The sequence below is a fragment of the Diospyros lotus genome, chromosome 11, assembly GCF_014633365.1.
Source record: "Diospyros lotus cultivar Yz01 chromosome 11, ASM1463336v1, whole genome shotgun sequence".
Lineage (NCBI taxonomy): Eukaryota > Viridiplantae > Streptophyta > Magnoliopsida > Ericales > Ebenaceae > Diospyros > Diospyros lotus.
The window spans coordinates 2,382,993-2,399,642 of NC_068348.1; the positions used below are offsets into that span (position 1 = coordinate 2,382,993).

General features: G+C 32.7%; 1 protein-coding gene and 1 non-coding gene across 5 annotated transcripts; one reads left to right on the forward strand and one right to left on the reverse strand.

Annotated features, from left to right (window-relative positions):
* The first annotated feature begins 5,963 nt into the window (after positions 1-5,963).
* TRNAA-AGC (transfer RNA alanine (anticodon AGC)) lies at positions 5,964-6,036 on the forward strand. The gene has a single exon. It is a non-coding gene; the product is annotated as a tRNA-Ala (tRNA).
* Positions 6,037-6,392: 356 nt separating this feature from the next.
* Positions 6,393-15,987, reverse strand: LOC127812635 (protein LURP-one-related 17-like). 4 transcript variants are annotated; one of them, XM_052353117.1, is made up of 3 exons: positions 15,797-15,987; positions 7,149-7,244; positions 6,393-6,830 (listed from the first exon to the last, which is right to left on the reverse strand). In XM_052353117.1, exons 1-3 carry the CDS (start codon positions 15,956-15,958, stop codon positions 6,456-6,458), a joined length of 633 nt encoding a protein of 210 aa, XP_052209077.1. In that variant the 5' UTR covers positions 15,959-15,987; the 3' UTR covers positions 6,393-6,455. The 4 variants fall into 4 exon arrangements, with proteins under 4 accessions (XP_052209077.1, XP_052209076.1, XP_052209075.1 ...); XM_052353116.1 differs by lacking the exon at positions 7,149-7,244 and adding an exon at positions 15,014-15,397 and having other exon boundaries at positions 6,393-6,446; positions 15,701-15,987; XM_052353115.1 differs by lacking the exon at positions 7,149-7,244 and having other exon boundaries at positions 15,701-15,987.
* Positions 15,988-16,650: the final 663 nt, after the last annotated feature.

A 16,650-nucleotide genomic window follows, 5' to 3' on the forward strand; every position in this document is an offset into this window, starting at 1 on the left:
TCTGTTTCGGCCACTGCAAATAGCAGCATGAAGCTGCTACACCATCGCCGATTTCGGCCTTCTCTTCTTTCCTCCCTTTGCTTCCATTCCTTCAACTCTCTCTCTATATATATATACGCACCCGACAGCCTTGGCCATCACTCTAGACATCCCTTTCAAACTCTCTGCAAGCCCATCACCCCAATCCAACGTCTGCAAGCTGCTCCCCATGCGCAGAGACAACTTTCTAGAGCTTCCCTCCTGCCCCTCACGAGAATAGATAGAATTTTTTAAAGCTCCCCCTGCCCTTCACGCCTATACGCACGCATGCACCTTATATACATTATATAATATATATATCTTATATTTATATTACACAGTTAATCCCCATAATTCCAGCTTATTACACTTAGAAAATTTCCTAACTTGCCAATACACCCCCAATGACCAATTAAAATTGCATTACCATGCTTAAAACCCATTATTAATAACTTTGATTATACTTGATAAGGACAATTTCGCCCCTGGGTCCTCATCGGGACCCTGATTCATCATGCAACCACTAAAGGGTTGATTCTTATGAAAAATCGGAGCACCCCCTAAGGTTCCGTTGACTTTTCGGAAGTCTCTTATGACAATTTGGTATTTTAACCTCAATCACAGCTATATTTTAGCTGTACCAAAATCGTCCCAATTCCGATTTCTTTTACTTCCATAAATCTTATCTCGGAACGCTTATTGAGATTATACCATTTTCCATAGTCAATTACACTTCGGGGCATTCCCTCCAGTCGATTCAGCAATTTATTTTGCTATCCGGCCAATTTTCGATATTCAAACCTTGCTTAATTGACGTGGCAAGCTTATGCCGAAACAAGGTCTTACACATTATATGGAGTTTGGCAATCAACAACTAAATATTTGACATTAATTGTCTTGAGGAGGGGGACTGCTTCGAAGGTGGTCAATAGTTCGATGTACCCCCTGACGTGTATCTATTTTCCTGAGAAACCAACTAGACTCCCATGGAATGACTTGAGGTCCTCCTCTGAGATTTGAAGTCTTTTCAAAGTTAACAAGTACAATAAGTCGGCCAGACTCCCTTGGTCGGTGAGGACTTTTTTAATGACAAAGTTTGTCGTCATGATAGATATAACCATAGGGTTATCGAGATTTTGGTCGATTCCCTCATAGTCCCTGTCAGTAAAAGAGAATTCCAAGTGCTAGGCTATCTTTTTTCGACTGTGCTCGGTGTTGCTGATTGACATGACCACTCGAATGTGTCATTTTTGTGCTGAGTTGGATTCCCCTCCTCTAGCAAAGCCTTCCAAGATGGTATCAATTATCACTCTTATCTAGTTGGCTGGATGTGCCTAATATTTTACTCTTGTATTTGGTTTTGATGATGAAAAACAAAATCAATTTATTTCCCAAAGTCATTTGTCAAGTATATGATTTGTTGGAGATTATGATTTATCAAGAATATGAAAAACAAAATGATTTATAATTTTTTATATTAGTTGGAGATTAGCAAAAACAAGTATTAAGATTTAAAAGAATCTCCTAAATAGTTTTTCAAATTGGTTTTGAATCATTGGATAAATGAAACAAAATGTTTCAAACCTAAAGCAAAGCAAGTCAATTAACTAGTCGACAAGGTTTCAAGATTATTATGCATCTGTTGATAAAATATAAATTGGTCGACTAACAATATGCTCAATATTGTTCAATTAATTTTAAAGCTTGACTTGGTCGGCTAAGCTATAGGCTTTATCGACCAACAGCATGCATGTTGCTAACTTGGTCGACTAAGTTATAAGATTTATCGACTAACAGTGCTTATGTGCTGACTTAGTCGACTAATTCCTTAAGTCTGTCGACATAGTTAGTTGACAGAAGGATAGCCTTAGTGGACTAAGTGTCATGCTTATTTATGTCTTGGTCGACTAAGTGTTTTATTATTTTTATGACTTGGTCGACCAGCATATTTTGTCTGTTGACCAAACTTGTTATTTTGTTTGATTCTGTCGACTAATCATTTTTATATGTTGACTAAGTCTTTTTTTGCAGAAAGCATAACGACCAATTTTTCAAATCCCAACGGTCACAAACGGCTAGTTTTCTCTTAGATCTTTTGGAATGCCTATAAATACAACTCAATGATGATCAAGAAGAGGCTAATGGATGGGAACGACTTGATCTAAAGATTACAAATCTTTTTATTCAAGCTTACAGAATCTGTGCTTTCATTGTTGTATTTTTCTCCAAGGCTTCGTTCTATTGTTGTAAATTTATTCTTAAGCCTTGTTTTCATTTTTGAGAAAAATTATAATTAAGAGTGTTAACTCTTAGCTTCTCTCTTTCACTTATATCGTTCTTATTTTCCTAGCTTTGGTAGCTAGAAGGCTTACTTGTCTAAATATGAGGTTTGTATATTTCCTAACTTGTTACTAGAGGGTTTATCCGAAGTGATAGAAGAAGTTTTAGTGGATTGTTTACAAAATCCTTAGCAAGAAGCTAAGGTAGTAGATTAGGCTTGGGTTAAGCTGAGCCACTATAAATCTTTCTGTTCTCTTATGTTTGTGTTCTTTGTTTATTTATCTTTTCAAGCATCTTTATATTCCTCACTTGATTCATATATTTAACCTTTTTATTAAAAAATATTTCATATTTTTCAATCTTGTGTTCTCCATTGTCAAGACGAGATTGTCTTTATACTGTTGATACCTCATTATGCCATTTCAAGATCTTAAGGTTTAACAAAGTCGTGGTCTTCATAAACATCATCTCCTTTTTATCAAAAGAATTTTTATATACCAATTCACCCCCTTTTGGTGTGTGCTACAGCATTTCAAATCTAACAGTGCCTCATTCTAGTCCTTGTTAGCTCTCGACCTTCGCTGTGACCTTCGGTTCCTCCTTCGATCTTGGTCCCCGCGTGGCGCCCCAGTCTAGCCTCGCCCATAAAAGTATTGGCTAAGGTGGCCTTCCCGGATTAGTCGCTCAATTTGATCCTTGAGCGCGACGCATTCCTCAATGGTATGGCCAAACATTCGATGATAGTCACATCGTTTGGTCAAGTCAACATGGGCGTTGGGGTTCTGCTACTTTTTATCTTAAGAGAGGTAGGTGATCCTCGAGTTGTAGACTTCCTAGAGAATTCGATCTCTCCTGACTGTCAAAAGGGTATAGATTTCATACCAGAGTTGGGGTGGTTCGGGTACGCAGGCTTCTTCTCTTCTCTCGGGCTAATTTATGCTTTCCCTTCCCCGTCTAAAGCTTCTGTTAGGTTGTTGGTGGCACTCGGTTGATTGCGCCACTTAATAACTCGGTTGTGCTTGGGCTCGAGGTAGCAAGTTGCCACATCTGGTTGCCACAGCTTCCTCAACATTATTGTAGCTAGCCGCACATAGTAGAAGTTCATCGTGGTCAACTGGCGGCTTTCTTGCTAGTGAATCAGCGAATGGTCTGGGCTATAGCCCTGTTGTGATAGCATATAAAGAGACTGCTAGGTTGAGATCCTTGATTTGGATGGTCTCTCAGTTAAATCGATCCATGAACGCCCGGAGTGGCTCGCCTTCTCCTTGCTTCAAATTAATTAGACTATTTAAGGTCTTACAAGGAGCTCGGTTGGTGGAAAAATGTATAAGGAAGTGGGTTGTCAGCTTAGAGAAGTCGTGAATAGAGTTTGGTTCCAAGGAGGAGAACCATAACAGTGCGAACTTTTTGAGAGTACTAGGGAAAGCTAGGCACATGATTGGATTCGTGCCTCCACTTAGCAACATCATGGAGCTAAACATGGACAAATGCTCCTGGGGGTCGGTGGTGCCATCATATAGTTCCAATGTGTTGGGGAGGTGAAAACCACTAGGCAGGGTACGGATATGATGAACTCTAAAAAAGTATGGATTGGGTTATACAAGGTGGTGGAACAAGGGCATGGGTAGCCTGCTAGTGTTGGTAGTGGCTACCTTGTGCGTCATCATCAACCCGCTCATTGTGTTGGTTGCGCTGTTGATTACAGGTTAACTTGGCAACCTAATTTTGGAGTTTCTAGATGGTTCGAAGGAGGACTTCCATGGTGGCTGGATTCTCCGACTGAGGTGGTTAGTGGTTGGGATTTTAAGATGGGAGTGAAGTTGTTTTGGCTTCTGGTTCTAGTTATGGCTAGTTGAATGGTAAATCAAGAGCTTCAAGTGGGTATATGGGGTAGGTATTCTTTACCGTGCCCCACGATAGGCGCCAAATGTTCCTTCCGAGCCAAATGGTTGCCAAATGGGGAAATTCTGATAGCGTCGGAACTGGTTTTGGTGACTGGAGCAGGGGGTGGCGACATCTACAAAACATTCCGATGGTAAAGTGAGTAGAGGATTGAGTTGGCAAAGTGTCAATAGGCTGAAAAGAACATACCTTGGCTTAGGAGCAGGTTAGCTTATATAGAGGGAAAAATGGGGTTCCTTGACATGTAAGTTAGCCTTGGGTGTTGCAGCGGGATGGGATGAAGATAACCGGTGCCAGTTAGACTTTCTGACAGAAGTGTGGTGCCAACGAGACCTTCATTAAATGTTGCGTTAAATGCCGATGGAACGAGAGTGTTTGCAAATACAGTAGTGATGATGGTCACTGTTGGTAGGTATGAGGGCCGAGATCAGGCCAGAAAACCGATTGGGCCAGTATGGTCTAGATAAGAACACATATCATTTAGGATCCATCACAAACAAATACAATTTAAGCATTCCTCAATGCGTTCTCTTCAAGATCTTCAATTTTGTTTTACTTAAACATCAAAACTACCCCTTACCTCAATGATCAAATGCTTTAATCTAGTGGAGAATTTGTAAGAATTATCTTATGATTCACATAATAATTAATAAAAATATCTCATTAGATTAATCAATAACAATTATCTGGTATCTTACAAGATAATTGAAATAATTATTGATATGTATTTGATGAAATAATCAAATTGAATATCAGATATAATAGTGTTAATTTGATGAGATTATCAAATGATTTAATAAGATAATTGATTATTTTAAAATTCTATTTGATTTAGAAGATGTGGATAACTCGTAAAGAATCTTGATGGGAAACTATTTCTACTATTATAAATAGATGTTTGGTTATTTCCTTATTCAACACAAAAAAACAATTATAATTATATTTTATATCCATCATTATGGTTGAAGTTAAGGGAGAGAAACTAGGTTCTAGTTATTTCGTCATCGATCAATAATTTTCTTATGGTTTGAAGTCCAGATGGATCCAAGTATGTGTTTACTTATTGTATTATGTGATTTACATAAGTTTTTTTCGATCCATAAACATGATATATAATTATTTGTTATTATTCACAAAACAATATTATAATTTACATAATTGCCTTCGTTCCTCTCTTATAAGTTTGGCTTTTGCTTTGCTTCACATTAAGTTTGGGCTACCATATTGTGGTTGTGGGCTAGGTAGCACAAAAACGATTTGGAGGCATCATTTCAACATTTCTAAATCGTTTCTCATTTTAGAAATATTTTTTATTTTGAAATTGTTTACACTTATTTTTAAAAAAAAAAATTATTTTTTCATTTTCGTTTCGTATCAGAAATGTTTCTCATTTTCATTTCCGTGCAACCTTGGTTGTGGGAAACAAAATGTTATTCACTACGATAATTCAAGATATTAATAGCATTTATTTTCTAAATTTCTTCACTCTTGATCTTACTTTTCATTCAAAGGTTTTATTTGATTCAATGAAATTATAAATTTCGATCCATGTATATATATATATATATATGTATATTTAAGCCCAAATGAACTAAGTACCCTCACCCTCAAATTCAATTCCATTACTAATTAAGCTTAAATATCAAACCCAAACTTATTTACTTAATTTAAATAATTTCAAATTAGGACAAGACAAGGATGTGGTGACCTGATGGTTTGTGAATACATACTGTGATATATTATTTACATAAGCAACAATCGAAGGGGATGTAGCTCAGATGGTAGAGCGCTCGCTTAGCATGCGAGAGGTACGGGGATCGATACCCCGCATCTCCACTTTGTCACCATTTTCAATCTTCTCTTTTGTTTTCGTTATCTTCCCCAATTTTTCTTTCTCATCGATTTCACTTTATCTTTTTTGTTGATTTGGCTGCATCTCCTTCTCCTTCTTTTCGATTCTCTCCCTTTATTCTCTCAATATTTAGATATAAACAATATAAATTTGAGTTTTTTAAAACCCATCACTTGTAGATTCTCAGAATCCGCCGGCTACCAACGCAAACCTGTCAGCAAAGATGGGTTCTTGTCGGGGATATTTTTTTTTTGTTTTCATCTTGATTAAATTTAATTTTAATCTAACTTAATTGTCATTTTATTAAATGATGATGTGTGCAGCCACTTTTAATTACCCAAAGATCTAGCTATTGATTTCTTTTCACCACAAAACAAAAATTCAGAAAGAAAAGGTTGAAAAATCACGAATACATTTGATCCAGTAACATGACAATGGCCATGGCGAAGCTGGGATTGATTTCCGGCCGCACGCTCAACCGGAAAACCTCCAACCCCAAAGAAACGCCGCCTTTGCCAGCTTCCTTCCTCTTGATCTCCGCCACCACCCTCCGCCGCGACTCGTCCACCACTCTGCAACACCGGAGAGAATACGACCCTTCTATCACGTACGCCTGCCTCTTCTCCGGCGGCCCGTGATAAACACGCGCCACCGCGCCGTCGCTGGGTTGCAGGATGTTAACGCGCCTCCTCATGCAGCAGATCGGCTTCTTTGTTGAGCAGCCATGGCCGCCAGCTTCGCCTTCGTACACGAGCCAGTTATCCACTAGCCTCAGTTTCTATTTTCAAGAAACCCAATTCAAAGAAAATCACAGAGAAGAACCATTAAAACATAATCTTTTGCTCTTAACAAAAAAAAAAAAAAAATCTAATCTTTTTCTGTTTTACTAAGAGATCAATCTAGCGGCAACAGCGAAGAACACTAAGGGCATTCTCAACCGGCAAATGCTAGGACAGGGTCAGGGTCCTTATAAACCCAAAAGGCCCAGTCCTATCCTGGCTTGGATCCCCTAAGTCCACTAGGCTAAGGGGCAAATCTTATTATTGTTTAAGAACATTATTAGTTTATAATTTGTGCCATATACGTAGGTGCGTACCTTGCGGCGGCGAATGGTGAGGATGGGGTGGCCGGCACCGTCCATGAGAGTGGAGTCCTGGGTTCGCCCGGCGTAGTTGTCTACTCTGAAGACTAGGTGGCCATTGGAGTCGATGACTGTGAAGCCTTTGCAGCTGAAGAGAAGCGACTTTCTCCAGACTGTTAGAGATGTCCAGTCGCCAAGATCATCAGTCCCGAAATGGTCTTCCTCTTGCTCCGGAACTACTGTACTTCTTGATGAAGACTTAAAGAGAATCATCTCTCTCTCTCTACAATTAACCTTTCTGAAGTTAAGAGAGACTTAAGAATTAATTAAGAGGGCATCCACACACGTATATATAGAGGTGATCAGAATAGGGATCAAAGATATTTAATTAATAATATATTTTATTTATTTTTATAATGTAATAAAAATATTTAAATATTAGTCTAACTATTTAGGATAAAAAAAAACCACAATCAAATCGAATGCTTTTGTTTTTAGTAAAAAACTCAAATTGAGAAAAATTAATAGCATAAATAATAAAATATCACTATGATGACATTGTTGCTATAATAGTGATATTGTTATAATAATTTTTGAGTATTCAATACTTATTTATAGATCTACTGATATATATATATATATATATAAAAGAATTAACTTGTATAAATTTATATTTTGATCAGAAGATGAGTATGAAAATAAATTTGAATGAGTCACGATGATAAATTTTCAATTGTAGAAGAAGTTTTAATCTTATTTTAGATCACAATTAAAAATAAAATATAATAAATATACTTTATTTTATCATTTAAATTTTAGGGTTTTAAGTTGTTATATTTTGCAAAAATTCATGGGGAATGAGAGAGTATTGGTATGATGGATGGATGGATGGATGAGGCAGGCATTATGGTGGAATATTGAATTGTATGGTGACATATTTGAAATTGGGGGAAATGAATTTGAATGAAATTAGGAGCCACCAGTCTCTGGCCATCTCTAGAAGATGGCAAAATTGAATTCTACTCCACAAAAGTAATGTTGCCTGGATTTTCAACTGTATTAATGTTCTTAAATAATATAATAATATAAATTCAATAGAACACTAAATATATAAACCAAATGACAACATATTTGTGTTCGGTATTAAATGCGATTACATATGATTCAATCTTACACTAAATGAAATATACGAATGCAAATCTTAGATCAAAATAAATCTATAAATAACAAATCTTATTTCCACTACTTCTTAGACATGTAGTCATTCAACGGGACTAACATACAATATGTTATAGAGCGTTAAAAATCCTAACCCAACATTATTATTTAGAGTAGTGGAAATGGGGACTAGTTACAAATAAAATATTTATTCAATAATTCTTCTATTATGAGTTATTAGACATTGACTTACACACTCTCTTAAGTCACATCTAAATTCAAAAAATTGATTTGCACTCCCCACTAACAATTAGATAGTCCACTATTAGTAATAAGAATCTCGTGCACGTCTATTTTGTCTATTTTAAAGATAATCAATTATATCATCAACCTAATTTTAACAAAATAAAATCATTGACAATTAATTGTAACTCATAAAAATATTTTCAACATGAATTTGTATGTAGTGGGAGAATGTCTCGAGTGTAGTTTTAAAGAGATTTGTAGAGAAAGAAATTGGTTAGAGGTACGAATGACCTCATACGCGAACACTCCAATATTTAAGTCAATCTCCGAATGAAAAATATAGAATGCATAGCAAATTGAGCTCTAATAAGTGTCTAATTTTGAGCATACTTAAATCGAAATAAAGTTATCTCATTTATAGAAATGATGATACCAAAAAGACCATATTTTTTGACATACATATCGGACATCATTTCGATTTTGTAGACAGGAACATTGAAAATAGATTTGACTCAATTTCATATAAATAATACGTGGAGATTATGTCTCACGAGATCTATAATCTCTTAAAATACTCTAAACTCTCGGTCACATTCCAATCTCTCGATTTATCGATAGGTTTGTGAGATTCTTTCTTTAGGATTGAGTTAAAGATGTTTATATAATAATATATTATATATTATATATTATATATTTATTATCAAAATATTATAATTAAATGTTAAAATAATATTTTTAATTTTATTACTCAACTTGACACGACATCCTCCTAATGCTAATAGCTTCCTCACCCTTCCGGTAACGGCTAATCCCAGCAACCTATTACCCACGTGCTTTAACCAATCAAATTAAGTAAATAAATAAAGGGTAAATTAAATTAAATTATATTTAAATTTCGTATTTTATTATAAATGAATCATTATATTCTAATTTTGGTCATTTAATTATAGAGTTTATTTAATTTTACCATTAAACGATTTTTAAATTTATATATTACTCCAGCAAGCGAAAGGCCTCTAGATGAAATTGGAACTCAAAGTCAAAAACCAAAATCGAAAATCAATACTTTGAAAATGTGACAGAATGAGATTATGAGAATATTCAACTGAGAACATTCGATGATAATTGACCATTGCAATTTTGTTTTTATATCTTTCAAAAAATTTAAATAAGATTAAATTTATAGTACAACAAAAATGATTTGTTGCGACATCTTTTTAGGATATTTTTTAAAAAGTGTCCTCTAAAATATAATTTTAAGACACAATTTAAAGAAGTGTCTTAATATAATAACTCTAATGAGACACAACAATTAAGTGCTCTAATAGACAAATTTAAGTGTTCTATAAAATATCATTTTAAGGCACAATTTAAAGAAGTGCCATAATAAAATAATTTTAATGAGGCACGACGATGAAGTGTCCTAATAGACAAATCTAATAGGTCAGAATTTTTAAAATGCTCCATTAAAATAATTATAACGAAACACTTTAATGAAGTGCCCTAATAGATAAATCTTAAGTGCCCCAATAAAATAATTTTAATGAAACTTAGATATGCTATAAAATTAATATAGGCACATATATTAATAAGATGATGTGTAGATTATGTGATCACACACGTGCAAGAAGAATGAAAGGTTTAGGGATTAAGCCAAGGGAAGGGTAAGTTGGAGATTAGATAAGGTCTTGTGGGGGGATGTGAAGAATAAATTTATAATTATTTTTGAGGCATTTTTAAGTATTACAACAAACTTAAATTTATAGTTATTTTTTAGGCATTTGTAAGTGTCTTAATACGTTTTTGGGACACAATTACACACGATATTATTAATAGTGCCCTAATAGTTAAAATGTCATAATAAACTATTTATTAAGGCATTTTAAAATGCCTCTTAATCCAAAATTTGTTGTAGTGTTAGTGTGACGACAAATTTAAGTATGTTATAATTTAAAAAGTTATGAGTTTAAATTGAATTAAAAGAATTTATTTTTATTTTTCAAATAAAATATATAAAGAGGGTATTTTGAGAACTTGTTATAATGACATGATTTTTTATGATACTTGGAGTTGATCAGCAATAAGTCTATCTAGAACCAAGTGCATTACCTAATTGTGCTCAAAATTGAAGACTCAATTCCCCATTATATTTTCCAACAAATAAGTCAATATCGATACTAGAGGTAGAACTAAACAATCATACCTAACAATGCATGATTAATAGCTTATTTGTCTCTTGAAGATCTTATTTTTATATAAGTATATTATGAGGTAAAAAAATATTATAATTGTATCATATGAATAATCAAATCGCAACTCCTAAGTCAATCTAGACAAATAAAAGTCTAGTTTCAAGTAGACTTGGACCTATATTTAAATTTGAATATCTTGAAAACTTTAAAAAGGGTTATTTTCATAATTTACCTAAAATTCAAAATAGAAAATTTCTATTTGCAACCATGTTTTCACTCTTCGCCGTCATTAAAAATTTAAATTTTTTTCAGTCATGTGATAACTCTCTATAGTTATTTTTTTAAAAAAATACTCTTTTTTATCACACATCTAAAATACATCAACAAATAAAATATGACAAATACATATATTCATATATACATATATATATATATAGGAGGTGACGGCCATGATCGTCGGAGGTGTCGAGCCTCACAGCCCTATACGCACACACACAAATACACACATATATATATATATATAGGAAGCGACGGCCATGGCTACCGCTTCATATATATATATGTGTATATATATATATATTTATATTTGTGTATGTGGTATATATGTGACTGTTAATATATATATATATACGTGTGTATATGTACGTGTATGTATGTGTTGTTCTATTGTTCTATTTTTATTTATTTTTTTATTTTTAATTATATCGGATTTAGTATTTTTTGTTATATTGTATTTGTTATGAATATGTGGATGACGGGTAATTAATTAAGAGAAAAAATAAATATGAGAGTAAAATGAGTTTTTTAAAAAAATTATTTTTAATATATTAAAATATAACTCTTGACCAGAAGACAATTTGCCTACACAGACTATAGATATATGTATCATGGCCTCACATCCATGTCGGAGGTCAATAAAACACATTACAAAAACAAAAGTATGGACCAGCTGGTGCCACCTCTAAAGCCCAGATTGGTCACCCACAAAAATCTTGTTTACAATTCCAAGATTATCATATGTGGTAGCATAAGGTTTACAGTCCCCCATCCACTTCAAATGCATATTTTTCTGGGAAAATTTTATATATTTATATATTTTGTGTTAATTTAATTTTTATATTTTAATATATAAAAAAAAATTAAATGAGTGAATTTAATATTTTTTTATACATCAAAATAAAGAAATTAAATTAACTCAAAAATATAAATATAAGTATGGGTGTGGAAACAGTCAATTTGATAAGAGTGTACAAACGGTCGGTTTAATTATCAAACAAGCCAAAATTCACTAATTTATTAAATCGAATCGAGAAATAAAATCAAATCGAATCGACTGATTAACCTGAAAAATCAAAAGTAACCTATAATAAAAAAAAATTGAATTCAAACTGTATAAATCGAATGGAACAAATTAAATAGGATAAAAAATAGAAATAACCGATAAAAAATACATAAAATCAAATAAAATAATTTTATTTTATAAATATCAAAATAATATCATTTTAAAATTCGATCCCTTCAATTCTTCTAACTAAAAAATCGAATTGAAAATCAAAAATTAAATTTTTTTAAAAAATTAATCAAACCGAACCAATATAATTAGAAAAAAATCAAATCGATTGAATAAGTTTGATCGCTTCAGTTCGTGTAAACTGAATTTTTTTAATAATTTATAATATTTTTAAAGGTACTTATATATTAATATATTATATATTTATATTATCATTATATAAGATAGAACAAATTAATAAACTAATATTAAAAAAAATCACAACACACCACGTGTAACGAATGTAAATTGTTTTGGGAAGAAATGACAGGATTCTTTTGACATATTGGCGTGTTTAGTCAATGAAGGCCACCAAAACTAGAAAACGTATCTCGTACTATGCTATGACTTTTAGCCTCTTTAAACAAAACGTGAACACGTGGCGGGGAGGGAGCTTGCTTGGGACCCACGGATCCTAAGCTTTTTAAGGAATGGAGAAATTATTTCGTGTGTTTTGAGATATAATGCGTAACACTTGAAAGTGCTCAATTATGAGAAAAATCATTAGAATATAGCTTCAATTGACAAATAAATTAGAAATGTTAATATTAATAAGTGTTATAGCTGAGATATTATGATGAATTTATTTAATTAAAAATATTATTATCAAGTCAATTGACTGTATAAAAAAAGAATAATTAAAGGACATGGGAATATTCCTATATTTAAGTTAGATACTACTGAAGATAATGAAAATTGTATTGAAATCAGTATTAAAAAGATACATTTTAAAAAATAAGTGCATGCTTATTTTATAGAAGAATATAAAGTAATATTAATTAATATGATATTAAGATTCTTACAAATAACGTTTATCTTGATCTTTCATAATCTTGTTACAATTAAGGTTGTTATATTTTAAAATTCATTAGGATTAGAATTTTTATAGATGATATTTATCTCAATATTTTGAAATCTTATTAGAATTATAATTCTTTATGAAAATTTCTTATTCCTTTCTTGAAATATTTGAAGTGATTTTTAAATATCATAATTATCTAGTTTGCACGTTTGTGTGGGAGCTTGTGTATAAAAAATTTATATCTTTTAGTCCAAAAAGTTATTTTGGGCTTTTAAAATTTTTTGTTATAAATTGAAAGCATTAGCAGCCTTTAAATATACCCGAGAAATCAATCATGATATACAACTAACACAATAGTAGTTAATAAAGAACAGAAATAAAAGCATAAATAGGATAAGAAAAACAATCATAATATTTTACTATTGGTATTTAAGTTTTGATGATGAAAATGTTTTTGAGAATGTTTCTCTCATGTTTTTAACTTTCAATCTAAAATTAATTTCAAAATAATGAGACAAATACTCAAAGTCCAAATAAATGATCTTAACGAGATTGGAAAAATAAAGTAAAAATCATATCAAATCTCTTGAAAGAAATTGGAAAAAGCTTTTAAAGAAACAAGTTATTTGTTGACTATATTAATTTTTCTTCTTTAATATGTCAACTAATCTATATGCATCTGTCAACTAATATGATGGTTTCATTCAAAAAATTTCTAAGCTTAATTTTGTCGATTAAATCATAAGACCTGTCGACTAACAATATGTAATTCCAAAAATTTTTAATGGTTTATCTCATTCTGTCGATTAACTCCTTTAATTTGTCATCTAATATAATATATAAATTGTTTCTATCGACTAACTCATTTATTTTGTCAACTAAATATTGTTTTATTGTTTGATTCTATCGACTATCTCATTTCTTTTGTCGTCACTTTGTATCGCAAAAACTTGTAATGGCTAATTTTTTGAGGTATTAAATGCCCCAACTATCATCAATGATCTAATTTTTGGATATATTTACCCACAACTATAAATACATGGATGGCCCATTTGAAGCTCTTAGATTATTTATTACTCATCTACCAAGTGCTCAAAGTATTAAAGTGCTTTAATTTCTCTTGTTCTCTCTTATTCATTTTGTAAAGGCTTTGTACTTATTTGCTTATATTCATTTAAGCCTTTTAACTCTTAGTTGAAAGAACTTGTAATTAGGAGTGTTAACTCTTAGATTTTCTGTTTCAATCTATTCTGTATTATTTCCTATCTTGTGAGCTAGATGACTTACTTGTTTATAAGTAAAAGGTTTGTGTTTGTCTAGTCTTGAACTAAAGATCCCACTTAGAATCAAGTAGCAGGTTTTAGTGAAGTGTTTTAAAAATTCTTAATAGGAGCTAAGGTAGTGGATTAAATTTGGTGTAATATCCTAAATTTTTTAAAGGGTTCAAGAGTAATTTTAACTTGACCTATAAGTAAAATTATCAAAAGATTTAAGACTTAATTATAATTTCTTATAATTATCAATACCGAATCGATTATAGAGAATACCTTGAAATATAGATATCTAAAGAAATTAATATGATACTGACGAATATCCCGAGATAAAATTTATAGTATTAAAGAAAATTTATTTTGTTGCATCTCCTACTCCTGCTTTCCGTTTTTTTTTCCCTTTATTCTCTCAATATTTAGATATGAACAATATAAATTTGAGTTTTTTAAAACCCGTCACTTGTAGATTCTCAGAATCCGCCGGCAACCAACGGAAACCTGTTAGCAAAGATGGGTTCTTGTCGGGATTTTTTTTTTTTTTTCATTTTGATAAAATTTAATTTTAATCTAACTTAATTAACATCGGTGTGTGCAGCCACTCTTACCCAAAGATCTAACTATTGATTTCTTTTCGCCACAAAAAAAAAATTCAGAAAGAAAAGGTTGAAAAATCATGAATACATTTGATCCAGTAACATGACAATGGCCATGGCGAAGCTGGGATTGATTTCCGGCCGCACGATCAACCGGAAAACCTCCAACCCCAAAGAAACGCCGCCTTTGCCAGCTTCCTTCCTCTTGATCTCCGCCACCACTCTCCGCCGCGACTCGTCCACCACTCTGCAACACCGGAGAGAATACGACCCTTCTATCACGTACGCCTGCCTCTTCTCCGGCGGCCCGTGATAGACACGCGCCACCGCGCCGTCGCTGGGTTGCAGGATGTTAACGCGCTTCCTCATGCAGCAGATCGGCTTCTTTGTTGAGCAGCCATGGCCGCCAGCTTCGCCTTCGTACACGAGCCAGTTATCCACTAGCCTCAGTTTCTATTTTCAAGAAACCCAATTCAAAGAAAATCACAGAGAAGAACCATTAAAACATAATCTTTTGCTCTTAACAAAAAAAAAAAAAAAATCTAATATTTTTCTGTTTTACTAAGAGATCAATCTAGCGGCAACAGCGAAGAACACTAAGGGCATTCTCAACCGGCAAATGCTAGGACAGGGTCAGGGTCCGTGTAAACCCAAAAAGCCCAGTCCTATCCCAGCTTGGATCCCCTAGTGGCAAATCTTATTATTGTTTAAGAACATTATTAGTTTATAATTTGTGCCATATACGTAGGTGCGTACCTTGCGGCGGCGAATGGTGAGGATGGGGTGGCCGGCACCGTCCATGAGAGTGGCGTCCTGGGTTCGCCCGGCGTAGTTGTCTACTCTGAAGACTAGGTGGCCATTGGAGTCGATGACTGTGAAGCCTTTGCAGCTGAAGAGAAGCGACTTTCTCCAGACTGTTAGAGATGTCCAGTCGCCATGATCATCAGTCCCGGAATGGTCTTCCTCTTGCTCCGGAACTACTGTACTTCTTGATGAAGACTTAAAGAGAATCATCTCTCTCTCTACAATTAACCTTTCTGAAGTTCAGAGAAAATTAAGAATTAAGAGGGCATCCACACACGTATATATAGAGGTGATCAGAAAAGGGATCAAAGATATTTAATTAATAATTGTAATTTATTTTTAAAAAATGTTTTTATTATATTTTATTTATTTTTATAATTTAATAAAATTATTTAAATATTAGTGTAACAATTTAGAATAAAAAAGAAACCACAATCAAATGGAATGCAAAAATTTTACATAAAAAACTCAAATTGAGAAAAATTACTAACAGAAAGAACAAAATATATGATGATATTATTACTTAATAGTGATATTATTATAATAATTTTTGAGTATTCAATACTTATTTATAGATCTATTGCTCGTCTATTGATATATACAAAAAATAATTAATTTGTATGAATCTATATCTTATTTAGAAAATGAGTATGAAAATAAATCTTAATAAGCCACGATGATAAATCTTTGATTGTAGATAAAGTTTCAATCTCAGTCAAATTTAAAATTTAGATTAAAATTATCATAATTAAAAATAAAATATAATAAATATACTTTATTTTACCATTTAGATTTTAGGGTTTTAGAGTTTTTAAGTTGTTATTTTGCAAAAAAATCATAGGGAATGAGAGAGAGTACTGTTGGTATGACAGATGGACGCATAGCGCAGGCAATATAGTGGA

Excerpts from the sequence above, each read along its gene's own strand:
- LOC127812635 (XM_052353117.1), bottom strand. The coding sequence starts at position 15,958 with ATGATTCTCTTTAAGTCTTCATCAAGAAGTACAGTAGTTCCGGAGCAA. Across the intron at positions 7,245-15,796 it reads TCATCGACTCCAATGGCCAC|CTAGTCTTCAGAGTAGACAA; the intron begins CTAGTCTTCAGA and ends TCCAATGGCCAC. Across the intron at positions 6,831-7,148 it reads TCACCATTCGCCGCCGCAAG|AAACTGAGGCTAGTGGATAA; the intron begins GTACGCACCTAC and ends TCTTGAAAATAG.